This window comes from Saccopteryx bilineata, chromosome 8, assembly GCF_036850765.1.
Source record: "Saccopteryx bilineata isolate mSacBil1 chromosome 8, mSacBil1_pri_phased_curated, whole genome shotgun sequence".
Taxonomy (NCBI): Eukaryota; Metazoa; Chordata; class Mammalia; order Chiroptera; family Emballonuridae; genus Saccopteryx; species Saccopteryx bilineata.
The window spans coordinates 54,313,987-54,331,966 of NC_089497.1; the positions used below are offsets into that span (position 1 = coordinate 54,313,987).

The following is a 17,980-nucleotide window of genomic DNA, read 5'->3' on the forward strand; positions in this document are numbered from 1 at the left end:
GAGTCGGTACAATTTCTATCAAAATTCTAATGACATTTTTTTCATAGAAACAGCACAATCTTAAAATTTGTGTGGAACCACAAAAGACACGGAATAGCCAAAGCAATCTTGAGAAAGAGTAAAGCTGGAGGCATCACATTTCATGATTTTACACTATATTACAAAGTTGTAGAAATCAAAACGGTATCATACCAGCATAAAAGCAGACATGTAGATGAATGGAACAGAAAGAAGGCCCAGAAGAAAACTCACATAGATGTGGTCACTTTATGACAAAGGACCCAAGAATATACAAGGGGAAAGACAGTTTCTTCGATAAAATGTTGGGAAAACTGGATAGTCATACTACGCACAGAATTTTAACTCAGAATGGACAAAGGACTGAATGTAAGACCAGAAGCCGTAGAACTAGAAGAAAACATGTGGTAAGCTCCTTGACATAGGCCTCAGCAATAGTCATTTTAATCTGACACAAAACACAAAGTAAACAATAAACAAGTGGGACCACATCAAACAACAAGGTGCGTAGCAAAGGAAACTATCAACAAAATGAAAAGGCAGCCTGCTGAAGGGAGAAAGTGTTTGCAAGTATGTATCTGGTGGGTTAATATCTAAGGTATATGAAGAACTCTTACAACTAAACAGCAAACAATCAGATTTAAAAATGGGCCCATCTAAAAAGACTTTTCCCCAAATAGACATACAGATGGCCAACGGGGACATTAAAGGATGCTCCAGCATCACTAATCACAGGGGAATATGAATCAAAACCACAGTGAGATATCACCTCACACTTGGTAGAATGGCTGTTACCAAAATGCAAGAAATGGAAGTATTGGTGAGGGCGAGGAGAAAAGGGAACCCTTGGGCACTATTGGTGAAAATGTATGTCGGTGCAGCTACTATGGGAAACCGTGTGAATGGGCTCCTCAAAAAATTAAAAATAGAACTATCAAATAGTCCAGCAATTCCATCTGTGGATATTTATTGGAAGAAAACAAAAACTGAACTTGAAAAGATGTATGCACCCCATGTTCATTGCAGCATTGTTTATTCCAGAGTATGGAAACCACCTAAGTATCTGTTGATAGAGAGACTGAATATACAGATATGTATTACTCATAAAAAAAACAATGACATCTTGTCATTTGCAACAACATAAATGGATCTCAAGGGCATTATACTAAGTGAAATAAATCAGAGAATGATAAATACCCTATGGGCTCACTTATATATGGAATCTAAAAACAAACAAAATTTAAATGAGCTCACTGATACAGAGAACAGAGCGGTGGTTGCCAGGGGTTGGAGGGTGGGCGAGATGGTAAAGGGCTCAATCGGTACAAACTTCCAGTTGTAAGTCGTGAGGATGTATGTACAGTAATAACTATAGTCAGTAATACTGTATTGCATATTTGAAAGTTGCTAAGAAAAATCTTAAAAATTCTCATCACTAAAGAAATTTTTGTAATTATGCAAGATGATAGATGTTAACTTATTAGAGTAATCAGTTTGCAATGTATACAAATATTGGATCATTTTGTTGTACACCTGAAACTGTCAGTATACGTTAATAAAAAATACATTAAAAAAATGAAAAAGCCAAAATTAAGGATTAGCCTTTGTATACAGGGTGGGGTACAGCTGTGAGTATGCAAACAGGTTTTTTTTGTACTATTATTTATTAATTATTGCATTGTTTCCCATGCAAACCTACTCTGTGCCCCCGCCGCTTGGTGTAGTCCGAGCACTTGTGCTGGGGTTGTGGCAGAAAGGTTCACATATGTGACTGTCCCATTAAATGCCCTGTGAGTACTTTTCCAATAGCGTGTCACAGCGATTCTGAGAAGAGTATTAAAATTGTCTTCAGTTGTAAGGCCTTTTGTATTGAACCTTCCATGGCACAATAGATTTGTTTTCTTATTCTGTTCATCTATAAGTGCTCTCCAATTAGACACTGAAAGGAACTGGTTAGCTTCTTCATGGGGGGGGGTCTCTGACCTCTCTGGGGGTCTGTCTCCTCACCTGCGTTTGCCCTCTTGCTGCAGAGAGCAAGAGCATAGTTCTTTTTAAAGCTGACATTTTTCCAGAAGTCATGTGACAGTTTTTCTGCTGTTTTGTATTACGTTAAATAGTAACTTTTGCGTTTTTGCAGGTGATCATCTTGGCCAACAGTACAATAGCCCACAAGAAGTTATTGGCAAGCGAGGTTCTGATATCATCATTGTGGGCCGGGGCATAACAGCATCAGCGAACCGACTGGAAGCAGCTGAGCTGTACAGAAAAGCCGCCTGGGAAGCTTATTTGAGTAGGCTTGGCATTTGAGTGTCTCAGACATTTTCGTGAAAACTTTGAAGATGCACTGTCTCCTGAGATGCACTGGAAACAAGCAGCCTTTAATACTGTGTGGGTCTCCATGGTTCCTGTGTTGGAGGGACTGTGGGTTTCACAGTGTTTACAGAAGACTGATCGGCTGTAATCACTGCATTATTGCTGTGATAACTTTACTTTCAAGCATTCCTTAGTGATACTGATGTCTGTGTTCAAGTTCATATTGAGGACTTCCCCATCTCTAGGTCATGCTTTCTGATTCTTATTGCCGTGACAACAGTTTTAAGGCATCAAGGGTACATTTCCTGTGTCTCTTATTCTGTATCTAATGCGATGCCCAAATAATATTAAAATATAAGCTGTTTTCCTGCTCTTAAAAGTAATAGTCCAAGCCTCCAGGTGTTGCCGGTTCCCAGAACTGCCATTGCTCACTCACCAAAGGGCGCGAGGTGGGGCAGTGGGAAGGTGACCACAGCGGTTGATAGAGGCCCGCGGACTGCAGCCTCGGGCCAGCACTGCGCAGGGTACTGTCGGAAGCCTCAGTTCCCTCAGAACACACACACCCGGGAGCGCCACTCCCGAGTCCTGCACACCCCTCTCGTTCTTGCTGGCTCCTGCCTTAAGGGAGACAGACAGTCCCCGCACCAGTCCCCGTCTCTGGAGAGCTAGGCAGGGCCTGTGGTCAGCGTCTCCAGGCCTTGCCTGGCTGGAACCAGCAGCCATTTTGCTCACAAGAGGCGAGTGAAGGGGAGTTGAAAGAACATTAAAGGGGTCCTCAGGCTGCCGTCTTTGCCCTCCACGACAGTCCACGGGGGCTGCTGTAGGGAGCTTTTCCTCGAGATGACACAGCAGCATGAGTGCGGGTGAGCGCCGGGCCTGAGACTGCAGGTCCCTTCACCGTTTGGCGGCTGTACTTCCGCAGCCTGGAGCGAAGGGGCCTGTCAGTCCTCAGGCTGCCCCAGCACTACCGCCCGGCCAGCTTGTGCGCCACTCGAGCTTGCTGTCCTGGAGACGCCCGGAGATACCTGTCTCCGCTCCGCCAGTTTTCAGATGCAGTGGGCACCCTGGGGAACTGTCCCCACTTCCTCAGTAGGACCAGGTGTTATGCTCAGAGTGCATGCCCTGTTCCTTAACTGAGAAAGGGCTAAACTATCTAATGCCTCGAAAACACTTCTATGCCAAATAGCAGCTCATAGGCCAATACAGCCCAAGTTCTATGTCTGAATCCATTTGTGCTCCAGTTTGGACTCCCAGACTGGGCTTTGCTCACATAAGAGGCCTGCAGCACTGGGCTTATTCTCAAGAGACAGCAATACCACCTGAGGCTCCTGTAAGAAATGCAGATTTCCAGGCCACACCGGCTCTGCTAAAGCCACAGGCGGAGGAAAGACTGTGCCTGGGGGAATCCAGCCAGGGGGAAAGCCAAGGGAACCGGCAGCAGGGGCAAGCGCCGGGGAGCCGGGGCCCCTCGCCTTCACCGCGGCGCTCTCCGCCCCCGCACGGCCAGCGGAGGTTTCCGAACAAACGCCAGCCGGATCGATGGCTTCTGGAGAAAATGAGCTGCCACGGGAACACCACACCTCAAAGACCAAAATAACAAGAACGACAATGTTTTGTTGGGGTACCTAAAGAAAATTTTAATTTTGAATTTAAAAATTTGGAGACATTGAAAGATGGTATAATGCAGACTACATTCATGGGCTAGAAGATCATGTGGAAGGACATCAAAATGCAAAATAACGGGACAGAAATGGAAGCAACGAGTTGAGAGGCTTAGAGGAGAAGATAATGGGAGGAGAGGAAGTAAAATATTGAGGAAAATTTTCAGTTTGAAGAACATACTGAAGCCTGCAGATTAAAAGGGCCCACCCACTAAGTTCTAGGCAGGGTTACGGACAAAGGCACACACTTAAGCGTGTTCTGTAAAAATTATTGTATGTCAAGGGTAAAAAATTTTACAAGCATCTAGAGGAATAAATGACTTGCAAAGTAAAAGGAATCAGACTAGTCGCCTACTGTCATCTGTAACACTGGAAGCTTGGGGACAGTGACGTGCACAGGCCCTGGGAAGAAAGGATTGTCAGAACCAATTTCCCTGAATCCAGCCGTGATCCTCTCTCAGGTTGTAGCCTGATTGTGAGTGTTCATAGCTCCCAGTAGCCTGTTCATAGTGTACCTCAGTGCTCTGACTTGTATCCACACCATGAGTGAGATGCACTGAGCATGCGCCTTTAAAGGGCTGGGCAGGTGGAGGCTGGGAGTGCAGAGGTAGAGTCAGAACTGGGACCCATCAGCAGCTGACGTGACTGTCTCCCAGCATTGTAGGAAACTGAAATTGGGAGCTCCTTAGAGAAAATCTAATCCAATTAACTCATTTTGCAAATGAAGAAGTTGAGGTCCATTGAAAATGATATGCACAAGGTTGCGGAAGAACTAATTACAAGCAGAGTAAGGACTAGAATTTCCGTCTCTTGACTCCAAGCTTGTATTTTTATTATACTTACTCCCTTTCTTTATAGGTAGATATAGTCAACTTTCACCCCTTTATGTCTATGTGCACATATATAACTATACATATACATATACATATATTATTTTACCATTTAATCAAAAAGTATTTGCTGAATATGTGAATTGAACCAGACATACGTTGTCCTGGTCATTATGGAACTTAGTTTCCAAACTAAACTTTCAAAAGGACTTCCATACTATCAGAAGAGACATCAGCCAGTCTTTCCTTTCTGTCGATTACAACTCAAAAGTTATGTTCTTACATTACTACCAGGTTTAAATAGAAAGCGCCCAAACTGAAGTAGCAGTTCCATTACTGTTCTCATTCTTCCTGCTCCCTCAGTCCATAACATTGCCATGTGACTCAGCACTTCCGTTCAAGGTGAAGAATGTTTCCACAGCCCACTGAGTTTGAGCTTGGTCGTGAAACCTGCCTTGGCCTACGGAACGTGGGTAGAGGCGACGATATCGTTTCTGAGCCCAGGCTCGTGTTTCTGCTCAGCCCTCTTTCACCTCTGCCATTACCGTGAGAACATGCCTTGGTTAATCTACAGGTCCCAGAAGAATGAAAGAAAGTAGAGCCCTGGCCAGGTAGCTCAGTCAATTTTAGCTCCGTCCCAAAACGCTAAGGTTGTAGGTTTAATACCTAGTCAGGGCACATATGGAAAGCAACCAATGAATTCACAACTAAGCGGAACAACAAATGAATGCTTCTCCCTCTCCCCTTCCTCTCTCTGTCCCTCTAAAATCAATAAATAATAAAAACAAAAGAAAGTAGAGCAGAGCCCACACCAGCTTCCCACAGCCTGATGCACAAGGGCCCTAGCTGGTCTGTAAGCCTGTGAACATGTTAACGCCTGCCTATTATGGTATGCCATGGAATTCTGGGGCAGTTCATTAAGCAGCAGAAACAAACTAATACATTGAACAATGAGCCACAGCTCTTCCCAGATTCAGCTCGTTACCAGGAAGACAAAAACTATTCCACCACTATCAACTTTCCTTCTGTCGGCCTCTCAGCCTCACCTCTGGCTGCTTTCAAGGATCTCTCTCAAAGCAGCAGCTGCTTGGTTCCTGTGGGTACAGCATCTCGACACAGCTAGCTCACTGTCAACCACTGAAAACGATTCCAGGCCGCCCTGTGGACTCTGCGACCTGCTTCCCCTGTGAGAGCAGGTGGACATGCTAGCGAGTCAGCAGCTGGGGGCACCGTCGGCTCAGGTGGGCCGAGAGGACCAGCAAAGCAATGATACCAAAATACTGCATGTTTTCAAGGAATCTGACTTTCTTTTTAAAAGGCCGGGAGGGGGGGGGGATCAGGACTCCTTGTAGTTTTTTACATGTATTTTATAGTTAATGCTATTTTATTAAATGCTGTTTTTTATTTTGGATTACTGGGTATGGAATGTCATGTCTTTTTAAATTTTAATTTTTTATTTTTATTTTTAGCTTCTAGAGCTTTAAAGTGTGCAATCAGGCTTTGTATGAATATCAATGTTTTCCCCCCTTCACTTTCTCCATAGCCCTTGGGAGGGAAAACAGCTGTGTTAGGCTTGCTTGCTTGCACTTTGTATGTTTATTTAGTGCATGAACCTGTGACAAAGCCACGTGTGTATAGTCTATGTAAGGCTACCAGTGCTTGCCCTCAGGGCAGACTGCCTGCCCGCTGCTGCAAGGGGCCATGTGGCGGATTGCTTGCCCACCTCTGTGAGGGGCTGTTTTGCTGTTCGTTCTGCTGCCATGAGAAGCGGTTTCCCCTGCCTGTTCATCTGCGCTGTGAGAATCTAATAAATGGGAATGGCTCAGTTCTGGTTCCACAGTCTCTCTACCGTCTGCCCGAATCCACTGTGAACCTGCCTGCCCTCAGCCACCAGCATGACATCTGGCGCTATGAGAGGATTCGAATCAGATTTGTATGGAGCCACTAACACCCTTGAAGGGTGGAATAGAGTGGCTGTTCTTGAGCATGCGGTTCCCAGTGGCTACCCTGTTGGGGGGGGGGGGCTGTTGGGTGTTTTTTACAGCCCAACAAGCAGAAACTGAAAGCTCTGTGCAAGAGACTGCACAAGGTCAAAAACTCCAGTATAAGCCTGAGACTGAGAACAATGACGGCTTGAACTGGACCGATTGCTATGAAAGGAGGCTGACCGCTTTCGAGGACTTCAGTTGGGAAAGCAGGCTGAACACCAGTAGCGCCTGCAATTGGAATGGTCACTTGAGAAGGAATTATGGGTTGGAGAGATGCAGTTTCCCCTAGGAACCGAATGCTAGCAATGGCACTAGATAAATAACTGCAAGTTCGCCCTGGCCGGTTGGCTCAGCGGTAGAGCGTCGGCCTAGCGTGCGGAGGACCCAGGTTCGATTCCCGGCCAGGGCACACAGGAGAAGCGCCCATTTGCTTCTCCACCCCTCCGCCGCGCTTTCCTCCCTGTCTCTCTCTTCCCCTCCCGCAGCCAAGGCTCCATTGGAGCAAAGATGGCCCGGGCGCTGGGGATGGCTCTGTGGCCTCTACCTCAGGTGCTAGAGTGGCTCTGATCGCAACATGGCGACACCCAGGATGGGCAGAGCATCGCCCCCTGGTGGGCAGAGCGTCGCCCCTGGTGGGCGTGCCGGGTGGATCCCGGTCGGGCGCATGCGGGAGTCTGTCTGACTGTCTCTCCCTGTTTCCAGCTTCAGAAAAATGAAAAAAATAAATAAATAAATAACTGCAAGTTCAAGAGCTCAAGTTTCAGGTTCAAGACAAAAGCGGAAGTGGTCGCTGAAGAAGGAGCTGCCCTCGTGCCAGCGGAGTGGCTCTGAGTTGGTGTAGCAAGCATTCCTACCTCCTCCTCTTCTTAGGAGGAGAAGGAGGTTCAGGCTGAAGCTACCATCGGTCGACTCAGAGCCCAGGCAGCGGTCGCCCAGAAGATAAAAACCCAGCAGCCAAGAGTGCCGCAGGCACAGGCCCAGCCCCCTCCGTGGGTAGTGGAGCACTGCTCCAGCCCTACACCCAGGCAGAGCTGATGGAGTTAGGGGCGAAATTCAGGCAGAAACTCCCCGAGTCTCTAGCAGCTTGGTTGCTGCAGTTGTGGGACACAATGGTGGATGGCATCATGTTCTCCAGAACAGATGCAGAAATTGGCCGTCATTACCACATACTCCTGAGACAGTGTCTTCAGAACTTTCATGCAACCCAGGAAACCATACCCTGTTAGAATGGGTGACGGCTGCCATTTGTGCAGTCGGGCAAAATGCTGGGGACTTGCTGGGGGCAGTGAGTCGGTGGCAGTTGTATGCTGAGCTGTAGCAGGTCCTCCAGAAACTAGGTATGGGGAATGCTGCTTTCAACCTGAGGTCCTCTGGGTCTGACAAGGAAGTATTTACGGCAGGGATGAGGAACCTTATTCTCCGCAGCTGCACATCAGTCCTTTTGGGGCCATTAGTGGCTATCTTGAATGCTTATGTGGGGCAGCCCATCAATGCTGTTACACAGATGGTGGCAGATTTGGGGGAGATGGAGGCAGCATGGGACCATAAGGCTGTGCAGACTGCAGCCGTGCTGCCCCTCCCTGACTAACAAGAGAAACAGGTCTGTAAGTCACCCAAACACAGATGTGGGTAGATCTGATTGTGGCTGGGGCAGATAGAAATTGGATGGCAGGTCGAATAGTAGAGTCCTGTTAGAGCTTTGGTGGCAGCTTAAGCCAGAGCAGAGGTTCCAGTTGTTGAACAAGGGGGAGAAGCGGGCAGCCCTTGAAGTTGCCAAGAAAGTGGCTGGTGTTTGGGTTGCGTGGCTTTAAGATTCCTTGATGGAGACAGCTGAAGGAGGGGAAGATATCAGCACCCATTGTCTCAGTTTAAATAGGCGGGAAGGCTGAGGGACCCATCTAATGGGGATGGGCAGGGACCATGAGGCCCCATGCAAAATTGATAATCCACTTGTCCCTTTGAATGTGCAGATGTTGACCTTAGAAGAAAATAGGTGTTTTTTGCAGCAGCAGCGGCGGTTAAGAGAACTGTCCTGGCAGCACAGGCCTTGAAGGTGTTTGACCCCGCCAGGCCCTGTGAGCTTGCTGAGGGGTTTAGATGGGGCTGTGGCAATGGACAGAGCACTGTGGAAAGGTGCTGAGGTTCGTTATCAAAGAACTGTGTGGCTAGTTGCCTGTAATGGACTTCCACCTGTGTGATTTGCACAGACAGCTGGACTGTGTATCATGGACTGGTCACTGAGCGGTGTAATGGACTTGAAGCAGGGACTGTGACAGGAAGGGGGCACTGGCTTCCTTGCTGGATGGAAATGCCACCCAAGAGAGACCCCGATGGGGGGCACCTGTGGAGCTGTTCCCATCCAGATGCAGAGAAGCACCAAGGATATTTTCCTCAACGGACATGGCCCTGAACTTACAGGCCCCCAGCTACGATGGGTGGCTTTGTTGGCACCGCGGGGTAGGGGGCTAGAGGTGGGCCTTCAGTTAGCTCCTGGGCAGAGTGCTCAGGGAGACACTGGAGAGCACCGTGTAATCACTGCCATTTTTGGTGTAGCTGTGCCTCTGTAATTCTGTTGCTGTAGTCTGTACTGTTCCTGTGATGCACCTCACTTCTCACACAGGGATCATCACAGAAGAAACCCGTCACGTAGATTGTGAGGCGAGCAACCCCGGAGGGGTGGGACGTGGGGCAAACAGCTGTGTTAGGCTTGCTCGCTTACACATGGCAGAGCCGTGTGTGTCGACTATGTAAGGCTATGGGTGCTTGCCCTCGGGGCAGATAGCCTGTCCTGTCCATCACAGCAGGCAGCCGTTTACTGAGTCACTTGCTGCCATTGTGAGGGCCGTTTTGCTGTCCGTTCACCTGCTGCCGTGAGAAGCGGCTTCCCCTGCCTGTGTGCTTGCCCACCGCTGCAAGAACCTGATGAACCGGAGTGGCCGGACACTTTCCTGCTCCACACTCCCTCCACCGTCCCCCGAACCCAGCGTGAACCTGCCTGGCCTCGGCCACCGGCCTTACCCCCTTCCAAGTCCACACTTGGCCTTTGTGCTTCAGGAAAGGAAGGCCACAAGGGAAAACTAAACAAAACAATTAGAATATTTTTTAACTTTTAAAGTTCAAGGTTTTGTCACAAGTGCTGCTTTGGAAGAATGTCTGCCCCCTCCTTCCTACCACAGGGGCGGGAGAGGAGTCTCGCTCTGGCCTGGACCGAAGAACAGGGGGCAGAGGGACGTCAGTCGGGGAAGCCAAACCCCAGGGCGCACGGAGGGACGGAGGGACGGAGGGACAGAAGGAGGAAAACGCTCGCCCAGATGGCAGGGGAGCTCTGGGTCCCCCTTTCCTGGGAGGGGCCCAGGAACACGATGCCCATCCGGAGACCCCAGCCCAGCACAGAGCACGGCAGTGTCTGGGGCAGAGCCCGGGGCGGCCTGAGCTTCCTGTGGCCCCAAAGGGACAGGACAGAGAGGCCCAGCTTCCCTGAAAAGGGCCTGGGAGCTGGCTGAGCAGTGGATCTTCTGGGCCTGAGTGTAAGGACAGCGTCACCAGGGACACTGCAGTGGAAAGCTGTCTGATGAGGACGATGTCTCAGCAGGTGCCAGGTGCCCACACCTGCTCTGTGGGCCTGCCTGCGTCCCGTGTCACCACCCTGCACTGTCCCCTGCGCTCAGCAGCCTGCCAGGGGGCCGTGTGGGGAGGGCCCTGAGAGGACTGTTTGATGAGACCTGCTGTCCCTGTTTACTTAGTCACTTTGTTTTCTCCCTCACTTGAATAGATACTCGAAGTAGAGAGATTCGTGAGTTAAAAGACAAGAAACATAAAATTATGGTTTTTGCATATTTGAATGGATGGCCTAAAGATTCTTATTCACATCATAGAATCTGCTCAGGGAAAAGCGGCCAAGTCCTCTGTCCCTTCTGTCCCTTGTCCCTTCTTCTCCCCTCGCCTCTGCCCCCCTGCTGCCCTCTGACTTCCCCAGAGCCCCGTGCCTCCTCTCGGGCTACACCGTCCTCCTCATCTCCCCCTGTAAAACCTCAGTCTATCTCACAGGGGAATGTCTCCCACTGAAACCAGGCCTCATCTGTGGCTCACGCCTGAAGGCGCCGCTCAGAGCTGGGGCTGGGTGGGCGGGAAAGCCAAGCCTCCCACTCACCTGGGACCTCTGACCGCCCCCCCATCCCCGGAGACTCACACAGGGCGTCACCCACGCGACCCTAAGTTGACTGTGTGTTTCTCTTTCAGTGTAAGTTTTCTAAAATACTGTTTTATGGTCCGGGCCGGGACATGGATGCCAACCAGCGTCAGCTCACACAGATGTCCCAGTGCCACAGGACTGGCTGGCTGGGCAGGGAAGCAGGTGGGGACTAAGGCCCAGGGCAGCTCATGTCCCCCATGGAAAGGAGTCTTTAAAGTATTGAATCTTTGTGCCACAGATCAGGATACTTGTGTCAGTTGTCATAATCCCTCATTTAAAAAAACTCATTCCTTGAACTGCCCGTGGATTTTTGGTAAATGTGCATGTGTCAAAGGTTGCTCCCGTGACAGGGATGAGAGAAGGGGGGGAGGCCTCTCACACTTCCTCAGTCCGCAGAGGGACTTCACGTTACCACAGCGAGATGTGTGCCCTCAAGGTGGACACTTGATGACCCCTGATCACACGCCTGAGCTCTGGGTCAGAACACAGCCAGCTTTTCCAGGATGAGAGGAAAGCATCAAACCCAAGAAGGGACCCTGAGCGAGGGGCTCACTGCCACCCCTAACTCCAAGTGTGACTGACCTCGAGTTCCCCTTGTGAGTGGGGAGTCCCTTCCCCGAAAACCGCGTGGGCTGTTGGGAGGGTCGGGCCACAGGAGCGGAGGCTGATTTTAGTCTCGGGTTTGGCTTTCGGCGCATGTAGGACCAACGAAGCTTTATTTGCTGAACCTCCCAGCATATTTCTGAGGTTGAACTGAGATGTTAAAGGATACCTGGCTGCCTTGATGAACAGGTCCAGACTCTCGTATGTTCCCTGTTTACAGATTTATACGTGCCCATTCTGAGAAGGGTCTGCAGTGTTCACCAGCATGCCAAAAGGATGCCTGACACAGAAAGGTTAAGTGCTCCTAGCCGAGGTCATTGGTGCTTAGAACCCCATGGCTACTACAAATTAGGTCTTGCCTTTTACACCGAGAATTTGAGGCCACTTAAAATGAAGACATTACCTAGCAGAACATCTGTCGGAGGATCAGAAAGCATGTGTGGAGGCAAGGTGGGGGGAGAGGCAGGGTGAGGATGGGGGAGGCAGGGGAAGGGGGGAGGCAGGCGGAAGATGAGGAGGTAGGGTGAGGGAGGAGGCAGGGGGAGGGTGAGAGGCAGGGGGAGGATGAGGCAGGGGGAGGGGGGAGGCAAGGGGAGGATGAGGCAGGGGGAGGGGGGAGGCAAGGGGAGGATGAGGCAGGGGGAGCATGAGGCGGGGGGGAGGATGAGGCAGGGGCAGGGGGGAGGCAGGGGGAGAGGGGAGGGGGGAGGATGAGGCAGGGGGAGAGGGGAGGCAGGGGGAGGATGAGGCAGGGGAGAGGGGAGGTGGGGGAGGATGAGGCAGGGGGAGCATGAGGCAGGGGGAGGGGGGAGGCGGGGGGAGGATGAGGCAGGGGAGAGGGGAGGTGGGGGAGGATGAGGCAGGGGGAGCATGAGGCAGGGGGAGGGGGGAGGCAGGGGGAGGATGAGGCAGGGGGAGCATGAGGCAGGGGGGGAGGATGAGGCAGGGGGAGCATGAGGCAGGGGGAGGGGGGAGGCGGGGGGAGGATGAGGCAGGGGAGAGGGGAGGTGGGGGAGGATGAGGCAGGGGGAGCATGAGGCAGGGGGAGGGGGGAGGCAGGGAGAGGATGAGGCAGGGGGGGAGGATGAGGCAGGGGCAGGGGGGAGGCAGGGGGAGGGGGGAGGGGGGAGGATGAGGCAGGGGGAGAGGGGAGGCGGGGGGAGGATGAGGCAGGGGAGAGGGGAGGTGGGGGAGGATGAGGCAGGGAGAGGGGAGGTGGGGGGAGGATGAGGCAGGGAGAGGGGAGGTGGGGGAGGATGAGGCAGGGAGAGGGGAGGTGGGGGGAGGATGAGGCAGGGAGAGGGGAGGCGGGGGGAGGATGAGGCAGGGGGAGGATGAGGCAGGGGGAGAGGGGAGGCGGGGGGAGGATGAGGCAGGGGGAGCATGAGGCAGGGGGAGGGGGGAGGCAGGGGGAGGATGAGGCAGGGGGAGGATGAGGCAGGGGGAGGGGGGAGGCGGGGGGAGGATGAGGCAGGGGAGAGGGGAGGTGGGGGAGGATGAGGCAGGGGGAGCATGAGGCAGGGGGAGGGGGGAGGCAGGGGGAGGATGAGGCAGGGGGAGCATGAGGCAGGGGGGGAGGATGAGGCAGGGGCAGGGGGGAGGCAGGGGGAGAGGGGAGGGGGAGGATGAGGCAGGGGGAGAGGGGAGGCGGGGGGAGGATGAGGCAGGGGAGAGGGGAGGTGGGGGAGGATGAGGCAGGGAGAGGGGAGGTGGGGGGAGGATGAGGCAGGGAGAGGGGAGGTGGGGGAGGATGAGGCAGGGAGAGGGGAGGTGGGGGGAGGATGAGGCAGGGAGAGGGGAGGCGGGGGGAGGATGAGGCAGGGGGAGGATGAGGCAGGGGGAGAGGGGAGGCGGGGGGAGGATGAGGCAGGGGGAGGATGAGGCAGGGAGAGGGGAGGCGGGGGGAGGATGAGGCAGGGGGAGAGGGGAGGTGGGGGGAGGATGAGGCAGGGGGAGGATGAGGCAGGGGGAGGGGGGAGGCGGGGGGAGGATGAGGCAGGGGAGAGGGGAGGTGGGGGAGGATGAGGCAGGGGGAGCATGAGGCAGGGGGAGGGGGGAGGCGGGGGGAGGATGAGGCAGGGGAGAGGGGAGGTGGGGGAGGATGAGGCAGGGGGAGCATGAGGCAGGGGGAGGGGGGAGGCAGGGGGAGGATGAGGCAGGGGGAGCATGAGGCAGGGGGGGAGGATGAGGCAGGGGCAGGGGGGAGGCAGGGGGAGAGGGGAGGGGGAGGATGAGGCAGGGGGAGAGGGGAGGCGGGGGGAGGATGAGGCAGGGGAGAGGGGAGGTGGGGGAGGATGAGGCAGGGAGAGGGGAGGTGGGGGGAGGATGAGGCAGGGAGAGGGGAGGTGGGGGAGGATGAGGCAGGGAGAGGGGAGGTGGGGGGAGGATGAGGCAGGGAGAGGGGAGGCGGGGGGAGGATGAGGCAGGGGGAGGATGAGGCAGGGGGAGAGGGGAGGCGGGGGGAGGATGAGGCAGGGAGAGGGGAGGCGGGGGGAGGATGAGGCAGGGGGAGGATGAGGCAGGGGGAGAGGGGAGGCGGGGGGAGGATGAGGCAGGGGGAGCATGAGGCAGGGGGAGGGGGGAGGCAGGGGGAGGATGAGGCAGGGGGAGGATGAGGCAGGGGGAGCATGAGGCAGGGGGAGAGGGGAGGCGGGGGGAGGATGAGGCAGGGGAGAGGGGAGGTGGGGGAGGATGAGGCAGGGGGAGCATGAGGCAGGGGGAGGGGGGAGGCAGGGGGAGAGGGGAGGGGGGAGGATGAGGCAGGGAGAGGGGAGGTGGGGGGAGGATGAGGCAGGGAGAGGGGAGGTGGGGGAGGATGAGGCAGGGGGAGGATGAGGCAGGGGGAGGGAGAGCAGGGGGAGGGGGGGCAGGGGGAAGATGAGGCAGGGGGAGGGGGGGCAGGGGGAGGGGGGGCAGGGGGAGGATGAGGCATGGGGAGGGGGGCAGGGGGAGGATGAGGCAGGGGGAGGGAGGGCAGGGGGAGGGGGGGCAGGGGGAGGATGAAGCAGGGGGAGGATGAGGCAGGGGGAGGATGAGGCAGGGGGAGGGGGGCAGGGGGAGGATGAGGCAGGGGGAGGGAGGGCAGGGGGAGGGGGGGCAGGGGGAGGATGAAGCAGGGGGAGGATGAGGCAGGGGGAGGATGAGGCAAGGGGAGGATGAGGCAGGGGGAGGATGAGGCAAGGGGAGGGAGGAGGCAGGGGGAGGGGTGCAGGGGGAGGGGTGCAGGGGGAGGATGAGGCAGGGGGAGGATGAGGCAGGGGGAGGATGAGGCAGGGGGAGGATGAGGCAGGGGGAGGGGGGCAGGGGAATGGGGGTGGCAGGGGGAGGATGAGGCAGGGGGAGGGGCGCAGGGGGATGGAGGAGGCAGGGGGATGGGAGGCAGGGGGAGGTGGTTAGTAGGCAGGGTTTGGTGGAAAGAACAAGAATCCCAGTAAGAACTGGAGGTAGTTTACATTTTTGTCACATTTTGTTCCCAGCTTCCTGACAATCAAGATACCCAGACAGGCCAGATTATAAAGGTCCCCTTGTATGACAAAATTAAGCATCAGAACTTTCTGGCATTCCACTCCAAGAGAAATAAAGGGACATGGAGAATTCTCACTGTGACACACCACCCAGCCCATCTTGGAGACAGCTCTATCCAGTGGTGGGACTCAGCTGGTTTGCACGGTTCAACAGAACTGATACCTAACTTCTGGTTATATTCAGTGAACAGGTTGTTAAAATGGCACTTATAATCAGGGTTATCTCTAAGGTGGGCACCTGGGCAGCTGCCCGATGTGGAAATCACAAGTTTATATTCCTTACTCTTCTTTAACGTTCATCTGCACCACAGCACCTTGGGCGAGGACAAGTCTTTGGGCACAGCTCCCTCTGACTAGCACCACCCCCTGCTCCACCTTCCCTTGTTCATCTCCCCGAGGGTCCGATGTTCTGAACGGAACCCTGTCCTAAGAAGCCTGCAGTTCCTAAGCTGGGAGGGGAGGTGGGGACAGAGGCAGGTGGGGGACCTACTAGCCCCCTCAGTTTTCTGACCTGAGAGGGACCGGAACTCGCAGGCATGCTGAGAGCCACAGGAAAGCCAGGCTCCCCGGGCACAGAGAACCGGCCCTGTGGGCACGCACCATCTGCAATTCCAGTGCGGGCTCCACACATCCACGCAGGACTCCTCGGGCGCCTCAGCCACGGGCCCAACACCTACCTCTTCCTCAGTCTCATCCAAGCTGCCGCCATCATCCTCCGCGTCCCTGCCGCCCTCTCGGCCAGTCACCAAGCCCTGCTGGCGCTGAGGGCATTGCTGCCCTTCTCAGAAGCGAGCAGGAGCCGGGCAGCTCAAAGTCCTCTACAGAGAGGGAGGAGCGCCCCAGTTAACAGGTGCCACTGGGACAGAGAATAAGACCTCCTCTCCTCTTCCCTCATCTCCCCATCTGTTAGCTGTTACCTGAAATTCATCCTGAGAATTTCATGATAATCAACCACAAGCTTTGATCCTAATTAAGCAAATTAAAACACGTCTTCCCAGAAGAGGTGGCTGTTATTTTAGTTTGACTAAGCACACTAGTCAACCAAGCTAAATGAGTCTCCAGTACTTATGAGAATGACACTATAACCCTAATTTGGTTATAATTACATACAAATGCTTAGACAAAAAGACTGAGAAATCGGACACAAAAAAGGTCAAGAACCGTTACCTCTAGACGGAATGGTTATAAAAGACTTTTTTACTTTCTATGTAATCTATTTTCCATGTATTACTTTGACAATTCAAAAGGTGTCTAAAACCGATACAAGTTAAGTACCATGTGGAAATCTGTTTATCAACGCAGACTGATTACCAAGGTAAATAGCGCCCCCTTCTCTCCAAGGACAACCGCAGCGCCAATCATCTTTCCAGATCACTAATCATCCTTTCCAGGCACTGCCAGGTGCTCCTTTCAGAGCCACTGCAGCCACACAATGGCAACACCCCTGCGTTAGAAGGCTCGTCCCCATTTGTGCCCCCACAGACCAGTAAAGACCGAAAGGGCAGTGTCAGCCCCGGGTTTGAGCTTTCCGGCCCGCCTTTAGCTCCTGCTCCATTATTTATATTAATTGTGGGGTGAGGGGGTGGTGGTAGGAGGGCATGGCCAAATCGCCTAAGGAGAAAGAAAGGAATCACACAGTATCTGGTCGGAATCTCAGTAATCAGGTTGCCAAACAGCTTGTCCCAAGAGCTTCCAGCAGGGGGCAGTAGGGCACTGTGAGTGGCTGGCGCTATCGGCAGCCATCTGGTGTCACAGATGAAATACCCCTAACTTCTACATCAGGTGGGAGCCAGGAGCAAATCATCCTTCGCTGCAGGCTCTCAAGAAAGCTGTGCCGGCACAGAGCCGCCCAACAGAAAATGAGACTCCAACAAGCTAATGGCTCGTCTCCAGGAAATCAAAATTCAACAGAAGAGAAACCCAACGTTTCTTCCAAAATCCCATTTTTCTCAATTTAGAAAGTCCCAAAACCACCATTTATCTATTTCATATATGTATTACGTTTGGCTCTATTCCAAAAAGTATTTAAGGAGCTTCACTGAGCCGCAGGGTCCTGAATCGCACAGGACAGGGGAAACCAAGTCCCCGGGCGCGGGCCCTGTTTACTGATAAACACCTGTCTCAGTGGTTACCAGAATGAAGTAAGGGGAATTCAGTCCCAGGCAGAAAACAGACGAATTTGGAATGAAAGCCCCAATAGCCTCGAAGTGATGCCAAAGCAGGAACAGGAACTGATCGGTGACAGACTCCAGGCAGGGAGCAGGGAGGATGAGGCGGCCCTGGGGCCGCAGACCTGGGTCTTAGTGCCGGGTTGTCACGAGTTAGCCTCCTGACGCCTGGACAAGCGACTGCCACTCTCTGGCAGCCAGTTTCCTCTCCTATAAAGAGGGGATAAGATCAAACAACTTGTGGGGCTCCTTCCATCTCAGATATGGGAACCCAAGGGACTTCAGGGCCCTGCAGGAAAAAATAAAAGGCTGAAATGTGCTTTGGGCCTGGTTGGGACATGGGAGTTTGGCTGGGGAAGGCATTGCAATAATGTTCTTGATAATAATGTGTAAGAAGTGATTTTTGTATGGAAACCATATCTGCACAATCTAGTTCTGACCTCAGTGTCTGGGAACTGGGGAGGGAGGCCAGAGGGGTGGTTTTGACAGTTTCTAGCCTAAACTCTTTCTTTAAGTGAAAGTCAGGGGAGCCCAAAGGGTTCAGCTCTCCCCGGAGCCCCCTCGGCTGCCCTGAGCCCCCCATGCAGTGTGTTTGAAAAGCCTGGGTCAAGTGCACAAAGATCTCGGTCCCAGCCGAGGGACCACGCGAGACCACTTCTGAAAGGAACACGTATGTCGTAGAG

General features: G+C 53.3%; 1 protein-coding gene across 1 annotated transcript in view; it reads left to right on the top strand.

Annotated features, from left to right (window-relative positions):
- Positions 1-2,710, top strand: part of UMPS (uridine monophosphate synthetase) — a 50,495-nt gene extending 47,785 nt beyond the window's left edge. Inside the window, exon 6 of the mRNA XM_066240759.1 lies at positions 2,156-2,710. Within this exon, the coding sequence (XP_066096856.1) occupies positions 2,156-2,325 (170 nt within the window). The 3' untranslated portion in view covers positions 2,326-2,710. The remainder of the gene's footprint in view (positions 1-2,155) is intronic.
- Positions 2,711-17,980: the final 15,270 nt, after the last annotated feature.